The 14,605-nt window shown below is 42.8% G+C and overlaps 1 protein-coding gene across 2 annotated transcripts in view; it reads right to left on the bottom strand.

Annotated features, from left to right (window-relative positions):
- Positions 1-4,760: 4,760 nt before the first annotated feature.
- Positions 4,761-14,605, bottom strand: part of RASD2 (RASD family member 2) — a 77,806-nt gene continuing 67,961 nt past the window's right edge. For both annotated transcript variants that reach the window (XM_089675685.1, XM_089675684.1), the window contains one exon: positions 4,761-6,422. In XM_089675685.1, the coding sequence (XP_089531811.1) occupies positions 5,893-6,422 (530 nt within the window). In that variant the 3' untranslated portion in view covers positions 4,761-5,892. The remainder of the gene's footprint in view (positions 6,423-14,605) is intronic.

Raw genomic sequence — 14,605 nt, 5'->3', positions numbered from 1 at the left:
AGATTCTGTCCTTTCATAACCCAGTTCTCTGTCCAGTATAAGAGGGTCTCCAGAATCATCAGGAAACACTGGTCTTTACTTAAAAATGACCCTATACTGGGAGAGGTTTTACCGGAACATCCGGAAATTACATTCCGAAAAGCCCCCCAGTTGAGAAATATGTTAGCACCAAATGTGGTTGATTCCCCCAGACAACCTTTGTTTAATTTTAACCAGAACCGAAAAGGCTTTTATCCTTGCAATCGCTGTATGCTATGCACACATAACGGTATTCACAAAAAGCCAATTAAAAGTTTCCAATCAAGCGCCACTGGGAAAACCTATGAAGTCCAAACGGTAATAACATGCTATAGTACCCATGTAGTGTACCTACTCGAATGTAGCTGTGGAAAACAATACATCGGTAGGACTACTAGACGCTTACAAGACAGACTTAGGGAACACCTAACGAATATTAAAAAAGGATATAAAGATCACTCTGTGTCTATGCATTTTCGTAATGTACACAATAAAAATCCACACAATCTTAAATTTATGGGAATCGACATGGTCAACAGTCACTGGAGAGGCATTTTTAAGAGACGAGCAGTATCAAGGTTAGAAACGAAATGGATATACCTACTGCGAACCTCGGCACCATCAGGCCTCAACATAGAATGGGATATCAACTGCTTTATAGACACTAGCTGAGAACAAAGGTATTATATAGGATCCATTTTAGAGCCATAACACATAGTCTCAATACACATTTTATTAAGTTACGTTATCTATTGCCAATTTTGGCAACGCATCTTGAACAGCAACAATGGAGTGCGATACCTAATTTGACCTCTAGTGGTGAACACTGGGGGCTAATCATTATATCATATATCCAATATTGAATAGTAATGAAAGGCGAGCAAGGCCAGGACTAAGTTATGACAGGTCCTCTTTGCCACCTGATACGTTTTACTACTATTTTTATGTACGCCATCCCATCAGGCTCATTCAGATTGAAGTACACAATTTATTCCTATGAAATTATTACTAATTATTACTAATTTTATAGATTGAATTTTATATTTTTATGATTGTAATTTAATTATTTTATGCTCATATCATATATGTGATTTATAAAATATAATCATTGGGTTCACATTTTTAACCAGTTTTATGAATTTAGCATGCTTTTCACTAAGTTTCATATTGTTGTGGTGTGTAATATCGATTATCTATAGGGGTATATACAGGTTTGGGAAGAAAATTCTGGCACCTGTAGTTCCACAGGACTGCTAAACTAATAGATCCTCACACTAAACAAACAGGTGATTACTTTGAGTAAGATCCCTGTTATAAGTTTATATTTCCCCAATCATTCATCTCTAGGATGTATACTCTGCCTTCCAGTACCAAATATGCATATCGATAGAGGGTATTAGCATTGTAATATCATGCTTCAAACATGGGAGAGAAGTGATAGTAGAGTGACCATCCATACACTCTGGCTGATCACTTCCCATGTCTGCAATTAGAAGCCAAATATGCATTGAACTTCAATAAAATGGCCGCCGTGGGCGCGAACCGGCAAGCGCGATCTGCGCATGCGTGAACGGCGGGAACGCCAATTTCAATTGAATTGAAGGGAATCTGTTCCTCTATATATATGCTTGATCAGTCACTGAGGGGGCCAGCTTTCTTTGAGAACGTGCTTGGCACGAAACATGTCAGAAGGCTGCCCTCAGTGACCTTTTAACCACGTGGACCTATTTTGTCTGGCCAATGGGCTTTTTCATATCATGTGAGTTGTATATTTTATCATTTCTCTGCATCTTTGAATAAAGTAATGCTGCACTTAGATATTTTTGTTCTTTGGCTCTTTTTTGCTTGAGCCAATTTTCCCTAAGGATATTATTGGATATTCTCCTGAGCTCTTTCTCCCTCTGGTGGTCGGTGAACACACTATATGCCTTGGGATACCTGGTCTGAAGAGATCCTGGTTGCTGGCTCCCTCTGGTGGTCTTCAATCAGAGCTCTGCCATTTGGAAATCCTGTGGAAATGCTGTGATAGATGTTGCCATAATCAGAACACCTGGGTCCAGATGCTCACACCTAGATGATCTCATCATCTACATGCGTTTTATATAGCGCTATCTGGTTAGTGCATAATATTCTCATTTCCTCACCATCTGATATCACGAATGTTTGATGTTCACTAGAAACAGACTGTCACCCATCTTCACGCTTCTATGAACTTATCTACGCACGGCGTTTTAAAGCTATGTGCGTCATGCACCATTTTGCATACATATAAGCATATATGTTAAACTGGGAGTAATATATATTTGTTTTCTATGTTGTTTGTTTCATACCATTTAGGAGCGCTGCATGTTTGTTTTACATATTGATGTTTTTCCAAGAGGTTTTCTGAGGTTTTACCCTTTTATGCTAAGCTGCTCCACTATATAGATCTAGCGCCCCTTTCTTTTTAGATATTTGTATGCATTTTAACAATGTGCATAGTGACCTTATTAGGAAATAAATGTCCTTTTGGTAATCTATCCATTAGTGTTAAACCATCAATATACACTAACATTTAATATTAAATTATCCAAGTGCTGTATAAACGTGCCATTATTGATATGAATGTCCCAATTAATTTGCGATCAATTAATGTGTAATCCATATAATCTGCTTTTGACACTCATCAATTACAGTGCTCTTCCCTCCACCGACACATACTGTATATGCACAGCCAATATCTGACCCAAAATATTGTTAGGTCAAATAGCGCTTTTCCCTTTAAACCGGGTAGATATAGCTTAATATATATATTATATAGATACAGGTATTTCTCGAGACTTGTGTATTCCAGATGTGCAATCCATTTCCATCCTCCTTGATCATGCCAAATACCTTACACCAAAACTCACATGAAGATTAACCATCATAGCGTAAAACAGTTTCCACGAGTGTTGCCAACTGTCTGTGTTTTTACAGGCAACTAGTAAAAACGAGGCAATTTTTTCATGCTGTAAATGGCCATGAAGGGAAAAGCGTGCCAGTTAAAAAGCCTGTGATGGGTGCAGTTTCGGACCGGAGCCGCATAAGACCATCCGACATGATCGAAGATATTCTGAGTGCGAGCAAGACTCAACCCGTGCCGGCGGGAGTGGGGGAGACTGACCTGCAGAGAAATGGGAGGCGATGCCGGGGCATGATGTGACCTGTGATGATGTAATTTCCTGCCACCACCGCGCCAACTCAGGAGCCGAGCAGCCTCATTTGCAGCAGTGGGATGTTGGCGGTCATGGAGTCAGACTTTGTACATAGTCTGGGCACAGGAGAGGTACACTTTAAGAAAATGCCATCATACTATTATAGCTGAGGAAAAGGTTTAATGAGTATGTGTCTCTAAATCTTATTTCTGCAACTGGATACTTATCAAATCATACATAACTTGGATGGAACTTCCTTTTGTTAGGACTGCCTCCAATGTCCTCAATGAGATATGGCTGCTTTGAAGGATCTGGGGAACCCACTCTTTGTGTGTGTGTGTGTGTGTCAGTTGCAAAAACGCTTGTGTAGTATAGGTTTTGCAAGGGTTCTACTCAGGGCTCAAAAATACCAAAAGTAATATGTTTTTTCACCTTAATATCTACCTTAAATTACATTGCTAATTGCATATTGTACTTGTTTGCAGCTTAAACACTGAAATTTGCACTTACAGCAAAATTTTAACTGGCAGTTACAAAATTAGTTTTGTCAGTAAGTTTTGGCTATTGTGCCAGTGAATTTCAATCTGGTAGGTTGGAAACACTGATCTCCACCAATATTTATTTAAAAATAGTTTTAAAAACTGACATTTAAATGCTCAACAGTAAACAAGCCTTTTTTCTCTTAAGGGTACTGGTGCCCAGACACTCACAAGCTGGCAGATTGCAGACCTCTGGCTGTGTGGCTTGACTTCATCAGCCCTGCCCTACGCATTATGTCACAACACACGTGACTTTATCAGGGGATAGATTTAGTTTGTATTGTGATAGATAAAGTTGGTTGTCACACTGTAGACAGTGTGGTTATAATTATTGTTAGGTAAAAGCATAACTTGCACACTTTAATCAGTGTTGCTGTATTCTAGTGAGGTCTACTCAGTATGTTCAACTGCTGCCAGCCTGATGGCTCCCTCTGCATCCAGAAAACTTGAGGAGTTGCTGGATAATAGGTGTGGAGTTGTGCAAATGGCAGCCTTGACCTATCCCAGAGAGAGAGGCTCTGATGGCATACTGGGTACCTGTATATATTCAGTGATTACACTGACTGTTCCAACCTGGAGAGGGCATGCTGCCCTCCCAGGCAATGCTGATGCAACTACTGTCATAGGCCTCAGGTGGACGACCCGAGGGCCTGAATGTTGAGACCCGGTTTCTGCTAAAATCGATTTCAACATAGCTTATCTGAAAGAATACCTAAAGTCTTCAACTGTATATAGTTCTTGTTTTTGGAGTATCCCACCTAATTCCCTCAACCCTATCCAAGTTCTCTAAAAATAAAAACACCCCTAGACTGGTCATTGAATAAATGTGTGAGTGAGGCTATGTGCCTGACTGCGGGGCAAAGCTTTTGGGGAAGACCTGAACAGTATCCCTGCAGTTCCTACAGGAATAGCACTACATATAAAAAAAAAAATGACAAGTCATGCAACCATATATGCAAACATCATCATATTGCCTAATGGCTGTGTGTGTAACTTATTTAAAGTGGTGATGGCTCAACAGGCATAGTTAAACCAATGTGATTTATTCTTAATAAGCATGTGAACATAGTAAAGCATGAAAGCTGATTAAGTACAATAGATACGTTTTTTACAAATAGTTTTTTTTTTAAGGTTACGTACTTTTAATGTGACCCAACAAATATTAACAAGGAAAATGTATGAAAACAGATGGTAACATATGATCAGTGAAAGTAAATATTAGGGAAGTAAATAGGCATACATTAGCTAAGCAGATAAGTTACTAAGGGATTAACAGCCTAATCACACTTTGTCTTGTTTAATTTTTTAACGTGTAGGTTTACTTGAACTGAATTCTTGTGGAGATGAAAGGAAAAGTCTTTGGTCTGTACATAAGTACTAAAACAATATATTGTAACACCTTTAAAATTACAACAGTATGAATAGAGTCAGCCAGCTTTATTTACACAGAAACAGCCAAACCAGACACTGTACATAGCAGTATTAAACTAGAATGTCCATTTCAAATATGTATAAGTGGCAACCCTACCCAAGCTTTCTTAGAATGTCCACATAGATTTAGTTACTTACTAGCTACATAAGGTTGACCATAAAGGTTTGCTTGTTTTTTTAACTTACCAAGACTGTACTGTGTAGTGTGTCCAAATGCTGACTATGGACTATAATATATTGAGTTAATTGCATATACTCAAATCAAACAACTTTAAAAACAGGTTAAGGATCAAAGGATATAATACATTGGAGATTTCTGTCTATTTTAATGTGTGCATTAATAGAAATTGTACAATTCAATGTACCTGTACAAATACCCAAATAATATATTGGATATCCTATTATTGACAAATAATATCAAAAGGCCCAAATAAACTTTATCTGTAAATATCCAGAAGGGGAACTTCAGCTATGGCCCATTAATATTTACAGAGTGTAAATTCATACTGGTCTATGTTTGTATTATTTAAAACAAGTAAATTCTTGATAATCAAATGTAAAGACTCTGAATTCTATAACATTTAGCGTTTTTTAGGTCCATGCCTAAAAGTAAGGATTCCACAGACTTATAAAGGTAACAGACACAGTGTGAGAACAAATCTGTGAATCCTGTATTCCCTGAACTAATCCCAAAGCCATTCTAAAATAGCAGTTATCTTCAAATATCTTCACTGTATAGTGCACTTCTCTCTGTCCCGGCTCTGTCCTTCTCCTAGAACTTTTGCTTTAATATATTTCAGATCACTGTTGACACTAGGACGTCTAGCAGAAGGGGATATCATGCCATAGGCATCCATTTCCTTGAGCCTTCTTAACCTAAAAGACTTCTGTTGAAATGTGTCTCCATACTGCATAGAGATCTTCCTATGAAGGGCAGGACTCATTTCATTAGGAAGCTTGGCTATACTGAAAAGAACCTGAAACATTTTATCCACGTTAATATTCTTTTTTGCAGAAATTTCAAAGTAAGCACAATTTTCATCTTCAGAGGCTAGCCTTTCTGCTTCTTCAGTCCGCACTTTGCGGTGATGCTCTCCACAATCACTTTTATTTCCACAGATCATCATGGGAAATTCTCCAGTTTCTTTTGCCTTATTTTTGACACATGACTTTACTTCCAAGATTTGTTTTCTTAGTCTCTTGACTTCATCAAATGTTTCTCTGTTGTCTATGCTGAAGACAAGGATGAACACATCACCTGTAGAAAAAGGACATGCAACTATTGATTTTAGGGGCTTATTTACAAAAGTTCAGCAGATAGTTCACATTTTTTTTTCACAGGAAATAGGGATTGCTATAATTTTGCCCATGAAAAAAATTGGCATGGGCAACTTCCCCTCCCATATTTATGATTTTTTAGAACAGAGAACATAACTCAGTGAAATGATTATGTACAGTTTATTGATTATGTACACACAATTTTCATACTTTCGGCTCCGTATGCCACCAGAATAAACTAAAATGAAACAATCCAAATGAATTTGAAGTGCAGACTTTCAGCTTTAATTCAAGGGGTTGAACATACATATCAAGTACAAATTTTAGGAACTGCAACCATTTTATACAGAGTCCCTCCATTTTCAGGGGCTCAAATGTAATTGGACAAATTAATATAATCATAAATAAAATGTTCATTTTTAATATTCTGTTGAAGCCTTTACTGGCAATGACTGCCTGAAGTCTGGAACCCAGGGACATTACCAAAGACTGGGTTTCCTCCTTTCTGATGCTTTGCCAGGCTCTCACTACAGCTGTCTTCAGTTGTTCTTTGTTTATGGCTCCAGTAACTCAGCTACCAAGAGTAAAATGTAAAAATATTTGTATATAAAATAAAATATTACACAGATAATTTGGAAATACTGATCTACTGTATATATGCATCTGTTGCTGTATCAGTGGCATTGCTACGGGGGTGTGGATTGCACCCAGGTGACACCCGCCCGAATGGTGACACCAGATGTAGACTGGGCCAATTGTCCCCCGGGCCATTTTGATGCCCTCTGAAAAGCTGTACTGCTTCCGCTGCAGACATGCAGGGCCACCAGAAGCAATGGAGAAGCGACCAGCCATTAATCAAAACTGAAGTGAAGATTACACAGTTCATCCGATCACAGTTTGAATGGGGAGGAGAACCGGCTGAGCAGACAGAGAGGGGATCTCCTGATGTCACACAGCTTGGAGCTGAAATGCCAGCCGCTGTCAAACCAGGTCCTGCCTCCTGGACCAGCTCCTATGGTAGACGTCACACTGGCCCATCATAGGAGCTGAGAATGTGGGACTTTTTTACAGAGGCCAGTGTAGCATGAAGACTCCAGAATCTCAGCTCCAAGTGGTGATAGATCCCCTCTCGGTCTGCTCCAGCCAACTCTCCTACCCATTCAAACTGTGATCGGGTGCACTGTGTCATCTTCCACACAGTTTTATTTTAATGAATGATCACTTCTCCGTTTGTGAGTGCCTTATAGTTTTTGTTTAATGCTCTATTTGAACTGGGTTCTTTATTTTTTCAGCTTCAGGGCCCATTCTCAATAACACATTCCGGTGTGATTCACATTTGATCTGAGTGCAGTATGATGCAGTGCGTTTTCAGACCATTAATTTCAAATGGACTGAAATCACACTGCACCACACCAAAAGTAGTGCATGCACTTCTTTTGGAAATGTACTGCAGCTGGATTGCATGGTACTTCTGTATCATACAATCTGGTTCAACAAATGCACTGCAATTGCGACCTGCATTTGGGGCGTCCTGAACTTTGCATTGACACCTGTTGAGGATCGCAAGGGCAGTGCGTTTGGAATGCAGAGTGGGAAATGTGCACGGAACACGGGTTTCCTGCACTGCATACCAGTGTTAATAGGCCCTAAGAGTTGTCTGCTTCACTATCCTGGGTTGCATAGGACTGCTTCACAGTTTTAGGGTCTTTCACACTAGAATGTGGTGCGTGAAAACCACATTCCTGTGCAGCTGACCGTACTACTTTCCATTTGCACTGCCCATGCAATCTGCTGCAGATGTCAGTGCAAAGTTAATGACACCCCAAACGCAGGTTACAAAAATTATTGGGGGTCGGGTGACACCATGTTTTACTGCAATAGTTGACACCAACCCTAGTGACACCATTGTGCTGTACATGTCATTTAAAGTAAGCTTCCTCCCAAGACCACCCTTTTCCTTGCTTTGATCTTAAGTCCTGCCCTGTATCAACAAAGGTAAATAATGATAGTGATAATAAAAAACAATAATAAAAATAATTTTATGTGTACATGCTTAGGAAACAAAATACACACAGTATATCTCATGTTTTATAAACCAACTCCAGGGGGGGAAGTTAACTTTTGTCTATTTTAATTGTGTCTGTGTCCCCGTTTGGCATATTTCCCCTTACTTTCTATCTATCTGATACAGTAGGTATCTGTACAGGAAGTGAGGGAAACGCTCCTTGACTTTTAGTTTATCAAATGTATAAATTTATACTTGTGAGCCACTCTTATGGTTGTGAATTAATAAGTGTTGTGGTTCGCTGACATTAATCACATCCTCATTAACATGTGTATTAGTACCAGATCATTAAAAAATCAAAATGTCGTGCTCCAAAATTAAAAATATCTAAATAATATATCACAAAATAATTCCCAGTGATTTGAATCCTTGACTCAACATATAATCAAATGTGCCTTATACCATATATTCACTTATCTAATTAATGTGATAAATTATTCAATTATTGAGAGAAAATATTAACATTAATCAACTGTGCCATATAATAAATTATTTCAACTCAAATGTGATAAAAACTAAAATAAATAAGTATACATTTAAATAAATAGTGACAGTCCCATAAATCCTTATCCAGAACGATATTTGCAGAATCTTGTATGCTCTTATTTATGATTTTAGTATGCGCTCACCTCCATGTAAGCCTAATATTATATTTAGTAAAACATCACTTTGTGTCCATAATTAGAACCTGATGGAATCGTTTGTTGAGCCATTGGGATTTAATGGATGATGGATATTCCCTGGGAGCTCCTTAGTAATATTCTCCTTGTCTGCAGATATGACTGCTGGGATCTCTCCCTCCTTGTGCTGCGGGATTTCTCCTCCATCCCCCCGATCCTCTCCTAGATTCTCCTCCGTGTTAATTGCATAAAAGAAAGGAGATATAGTGCCTTATCCTTTTTTAAAATTTACTTTAGTGCCCAACATTGCACTCACATTATTAAAAAACATAGTGCGCTTTGTATATACAAAATAGCCTCCTCTTTGTGTGTGTGCCGTACACAGCCTATACTCGTCGTCCTGGGTGTGTGATGACATCAGAGCCCCTACCCTACACATTGCGCCACAGGTCCACGTGGCTTTGTCACGGGGATGTGATTGCGATGTGATTCAAAATTCTTATTATACTTAATGTACAGTACAGGACACAGTGGGGTGTCTCTAAGCAATGAATAAGAAAGGTGGGCAACAATGAAGCAAACAGAACAGTGCCAACAATGAAGCAAACAGAACAGTGCCAACAATGAAGCAAACAGAACAGTACCAACAGGCCCAAACAACAAAGGTCAGAAAAACCAACCTCAGTGTGCTGCTGCGAGAACCTTGAATCCAAAAGCTGCAGAAGACTGGATGTCCACGTGGTAAACTTTGAAAAAGTATGAACAGAAAACGGGGCACTATTGAGCAGTTGACCAAGATGGCTGCATTCTGAGCTGGCTCCTGTTCCTCCAGGCTTGCCCGCAGTAGGATCACCTCTGTCCCACGTCTCTCATTACCCCTTCTGTATACTTTGTCCCTCCCAATCACCTTGTGAACCATCAGGGACAGTTTGGGAGCTAGTGCCTGCTGCGGAAATCCTGATCGCTAGACTCACTAGCAGCTCTGCTACTGATCAGCACATTTGCATCTGAGGCTGCATTTCCCTGCCTCTGATCGGTGGTTCATGTTCTCTCTCCTCTCACTCACAGCAATGATTAGAACCCTCCAGCATGAGCACACAGAGTGCCTGCAATACTTGGAAGCTGTATTTACTTGTGAGCTTCACTCTTCATATTGGCAATTTCCTGTTGACCTGGTCACATGGCACCATCTGCATACATTGGGATCTCTTTCACTCCACCTTTGTAGCTACACTGATTCTTGGACCCAACAAGGTACTCTGATCCATATCCTCCTAACCCTCTTGTGCCTCACTCTCTCCTCCACTCTGGAGAAACCTTTCTACTGCTTTGAGACATAACTGTCATCTGCCTGCCACTAATCTAGCTGTGAGCCATTCCTTTCCTTATAGCTGGCTGCTTCACAGCTTTTATAATGCTCAATTTACTTTACAATCGATCTAGGCAACACAAGTATTTGTCCACAGCTTAGTGTCCAGCTGGTGCACAGTTACCTCGCATAACCCCACCTTATCCTACCATTTGTGGACCCTTTTCTTCTGCACCATCCTTTCACTATATATTTTTCACATTATAGGGAAGAGCTCTGCAGTTCCCTCAAAACTGAACAAAATAACTACAACTAGCCTTAAAACTACCGCAATTCAGGCCAAGTGGCCACAAACTAAGATGACCTCTCTGCAAACTTTGCCTGAACAACCACCACCTAATACCCAACAAATCGTCCAACAATGCTCCTGTCTGGTTGAATACAAACAGACAGAGGTGTAACTAGAACCTTTAGGGCCCCTGTGCAAGCAACCATGAAGGTCTCCCCTGATCAACAGCCAATGTCCTTCCCACTGATCCCGGGGGCCCTTTACTCCTGTTGCAGCACCCTTTATTACAGTCCTACAATGGGCCTACTTTTTACCGTCTTGGGGCCACCTCACTGCTGTTAGCAGTTTTTTTATTTTTGTTCTTTTATTTTTGTACTTGACATGTCAGGGTGTGAATGGCATTGTTGAACTGCTTGGAGACTATCTGCTATGGTGGGCTCAGCAGCTTGTCCAGGGGGTCCAGGTGGGCATACTTTCTGTGCTGGAAGGGTGCTGTGCACCATGTTCTGAGTGAGTAGCTGCTGTAGCTGCAGTAGAAGGGCTGGAGCATGGTTGAGTGTCAGGTGGTGACAGGGTGGCCTCTTCCACCCTGTCTGTGCTCAGGGCAAATATGTTAAAGCATTGGGAAATAAAAGTGTCATGCACATATGTTAACTTGCTACAGACAGAGCAGGCATTTCAGAGGGCATATGAGATTGGGGGTGTTTGGAATCAAGGGGATAAATGTTAAGTGGATTGCGGCTGTCGGCAGAGTAGAAAAATTAGGATAAGGAGGGTGAGGAAAGTAAGATGGGAACGGGATGTATATGAGCGTACATATCTCACTGTCCTGGTGTTTGTCAGCACGTGGGTTCAGTATTTGCAGGAGACGCTGGGTGCAGTAATAGGGAGAGGGTAGGAATGAGGGTGATATGGATGAGCTGTGGGGTAGAAAGGAGGGGTAAAGTGAGGACTTTTTGAGGACAGAAAACACTAATGTGAGAAGAAAACGCATGGAGGGAACATATTAGTGGGAAGAGAGTGGGAATCAGATGTAGAAATTGAATTTTCAAATGTTGGTTTGCCTGCCATCTTTCCACAGTGGAGCAGAGTTCTTGTTGTATCTAGTTATGTATTCATACTGCTTTTGTTAAGCTGCTGTGTTGAAACTGCTACAACACTCATTCAAGAAACGCTCAGAAGAGAAACACCGTGTTCACGACTGACCCCTGTTTTCAACTTTCCCATAAGCTGATCTAAATTTATACGGAGATGGGGCAGGAAAGCAATTGCCAATTGATCAAATAAGGAACTGATAACAGACACTTGACTGGAAGGGGAAATCGTCAAAAAACAGACTAGCCACAGACATAGGCCATAGTCATAAAAGGCAATTGATTACCGTATTTTCGCTCCATAAGATTCCTCTCCCCCCTAAAGCACGCGCATATCACCCCCATCCTCAAAAAGCCCTCCCTGGATCCCGCGGACCCCAACAACCTCAGACCCATCTCCCTGCTGCCACTCACCTCCAAGCTCCTTGAAAGCATAGTCTACGATCACCTAAGCTCCCACCTTACAGACAATAACCTCCTTGACCCTCTACAGTCCGGCTTCCGTCCCCTACACTCCACTGAAACTGCCCTCCTCAAAATCACTAACGACTTACTAAACGCCAAAGCCAAGGGCGACTACTCTGTCCTCCTTCTCCTGGACCTCTCTGCGGCCTTCGACACAGTTGACCACCCCCTCCTCCTTAATAAACTACTCTCCCTTGGCATCGGAGATACTGCGCTCTCTTGGTTCTCATCCTACCTATCCCGACGCTCCTTCAGTGTCACCTACAATGGCGCCACCTCCCCCTCCCTCCCCCTCTCTGTTGGGGTCCCCCAAGGCTCTGTCCTTGGACCCCTTCTCTTCTCCATCTACACCTCCTCCCTGGGCAAACTCATACACTCTCATGGCTTCAACTATCACCTCTACGCTGACGACACCCAAATCCACCTCTCCACCCCTCACCTCACCCCCACTATCTCCGCCCGCATCACTCACCTCCTAAATGACATCTCAGACTGGATGTCGCTACATTTCCTCAAGCTCAACCTCTCCAAAACCGAGCTCCTCATCTTTCCCCCTGCCAACACCCCCCCCCATCCTATCCATCATCACCAACAACTCCACTATCACTCCTGCCCCGCAAGCCAAAGTCCTTGGCGTCATTCTTGACTCGAACCTCTCCCTCCAACCGCATGTCAAATCACTCACAAACACATGCAGGCTCCATCTTCGCAACATTGCCAAGATACGTACCTTCCTCACCCTTGACACCACCAAACTTCTAGTACACTCCCTCATCATCTCACGCCTTGACTACTGTAATTCTCTTCTCACCGGCCTACCCAAGTGCAGGCTCTCCCCGCTCCAGACCATCCTGAACTCAGCGGCTAGACTCATCCACCTCACCACCCGCTCCACCTCTGCCACCCCCCTCTGCCTCTCCCTCCACTGGCTCCCGATTGCCCAACGCATCAAATTTAAACTCCTAACCCTGACCTACAAAGCCGTTCACAACACTGCCCCTGACTACCTCACCAACCTGATCCCCAAGTACCGCCCTACCCGTACCCTTCGCTCCTCACAGGACCTCCTTCTATCCTGCTCCCTGGTCTCCTCCTCCCATGCACGACTGCAGGACTTCTCCAGGTCCTCCCCCATCCTCTGGAACTCACTGCCCCAATCCATCAGACTGTCGCCTTCCCTCTTCACATTCAGGCGCTCCCTCAAAACCCATCTCTTCAGGGAAGCCTACCCCACCCTCACCTAACGGCCATCCTCCCTCATTCCTCCCACCACTTCATCCCCCTCAGCCACTTCCTACTGTACCTCTACCCCCTCCCTCCTAGATTGTAGGCTCGAAAGAGTAGGGCCCTCTTACCCCTCGTGCGTTGTTTGTTGTTGTTGTACTGTGCCATGTATTGTCCCCACTATTGTACAGCGCTGAGCAAACCCTTTGGCGCTATATAAACTCGTAGTAATAATAATAATAATAATAATAATAAGATGCACATTCCCCCCCCCCAAAAAGGGGGGAAAATGTCAGTGCGTCTTATGGAGTGAATGTAAAGCGGCCAGTCCGGTATTTCTGCCGCCACCATGTCAGAATATTGGGACGGCTGCTTAGCTCTTCTCTCCTGCAGGACCTTACCAGTTCCTCGCTCCAGCACTGCAGTCTTCCCGCAGCGGCTTCTATGACAGCCGGGTGCCCACTGCGCATGCGCGAGAAGCGCCGCACTTTGTGAATGGTCCGGTGTCTTCTGGGACACATGACAGGTCTCAGAAGGCTCCGAGCCATTCACAAAGCGCAGCGCTTCTCGCGCATGCGCAGTGGGCATCCGGCTGTCACAGAAGCCGCCGCGGGAAGAAGAAGGAAGGACAACTCTGCGGAAGTGGGAGCGGGTACCTGTCAAATTCAGGTACCCTCTCCCCCTCCCTCCCCAAAGGTAAGCAGTCTCTGGTAATCTCCTTTACGGTCTGCAGTCTCTGGTTATCCCCTGCACTGTCCGCAGTCTCTGGTCTTCTGTACTATGTCCACAGTCTCTGGTCATTCCCTGTACTGTGTCCGCAGTCTCTGGTCATCTCCTGTACTGTGTCCGCAGTCTCTGGTCATCTCCTGTACTGTGTCCGCAGTCTCTGGCCATCTCCTGTACTGTGTCCGCAGTCTCTGGCCATCTCCTGTACTGTGTCCGCAGTCTCTGGCCATCTCCTGTACTGTGTCCGCAGTCTCTGGCCATCTCCTGTACTGTGTCCGCAGTCTCTGGCCATCTCCTGTACTGTGTCCGCAGTCTCTGGCCATCTCCTGTACTGTGTCCGCAGTCTCTGGCCATCTCCTGTACTGTGTCCG

Source organism: Staurois parvus, unplaced genomic scaffold, assembly GCF_062004578.1.
Source record: "Staurois parvus isolate SC_StPar_1 unplaced genomic scaffold, SC_StPar_1.0 ptg000156l, whole genome shotgun sequence".
NCBI classification, from domain to species: domain Eukaryota; kingdom Metazoa; phylum Chordata; class Amphibia; order Anura; family Ranidae; genus Staurois; species Staurois parvus.
Note: the sequence above shows the minus strand (reverse complement) of the source record. Positions and strands in the feature narration are given on the sequence as shown.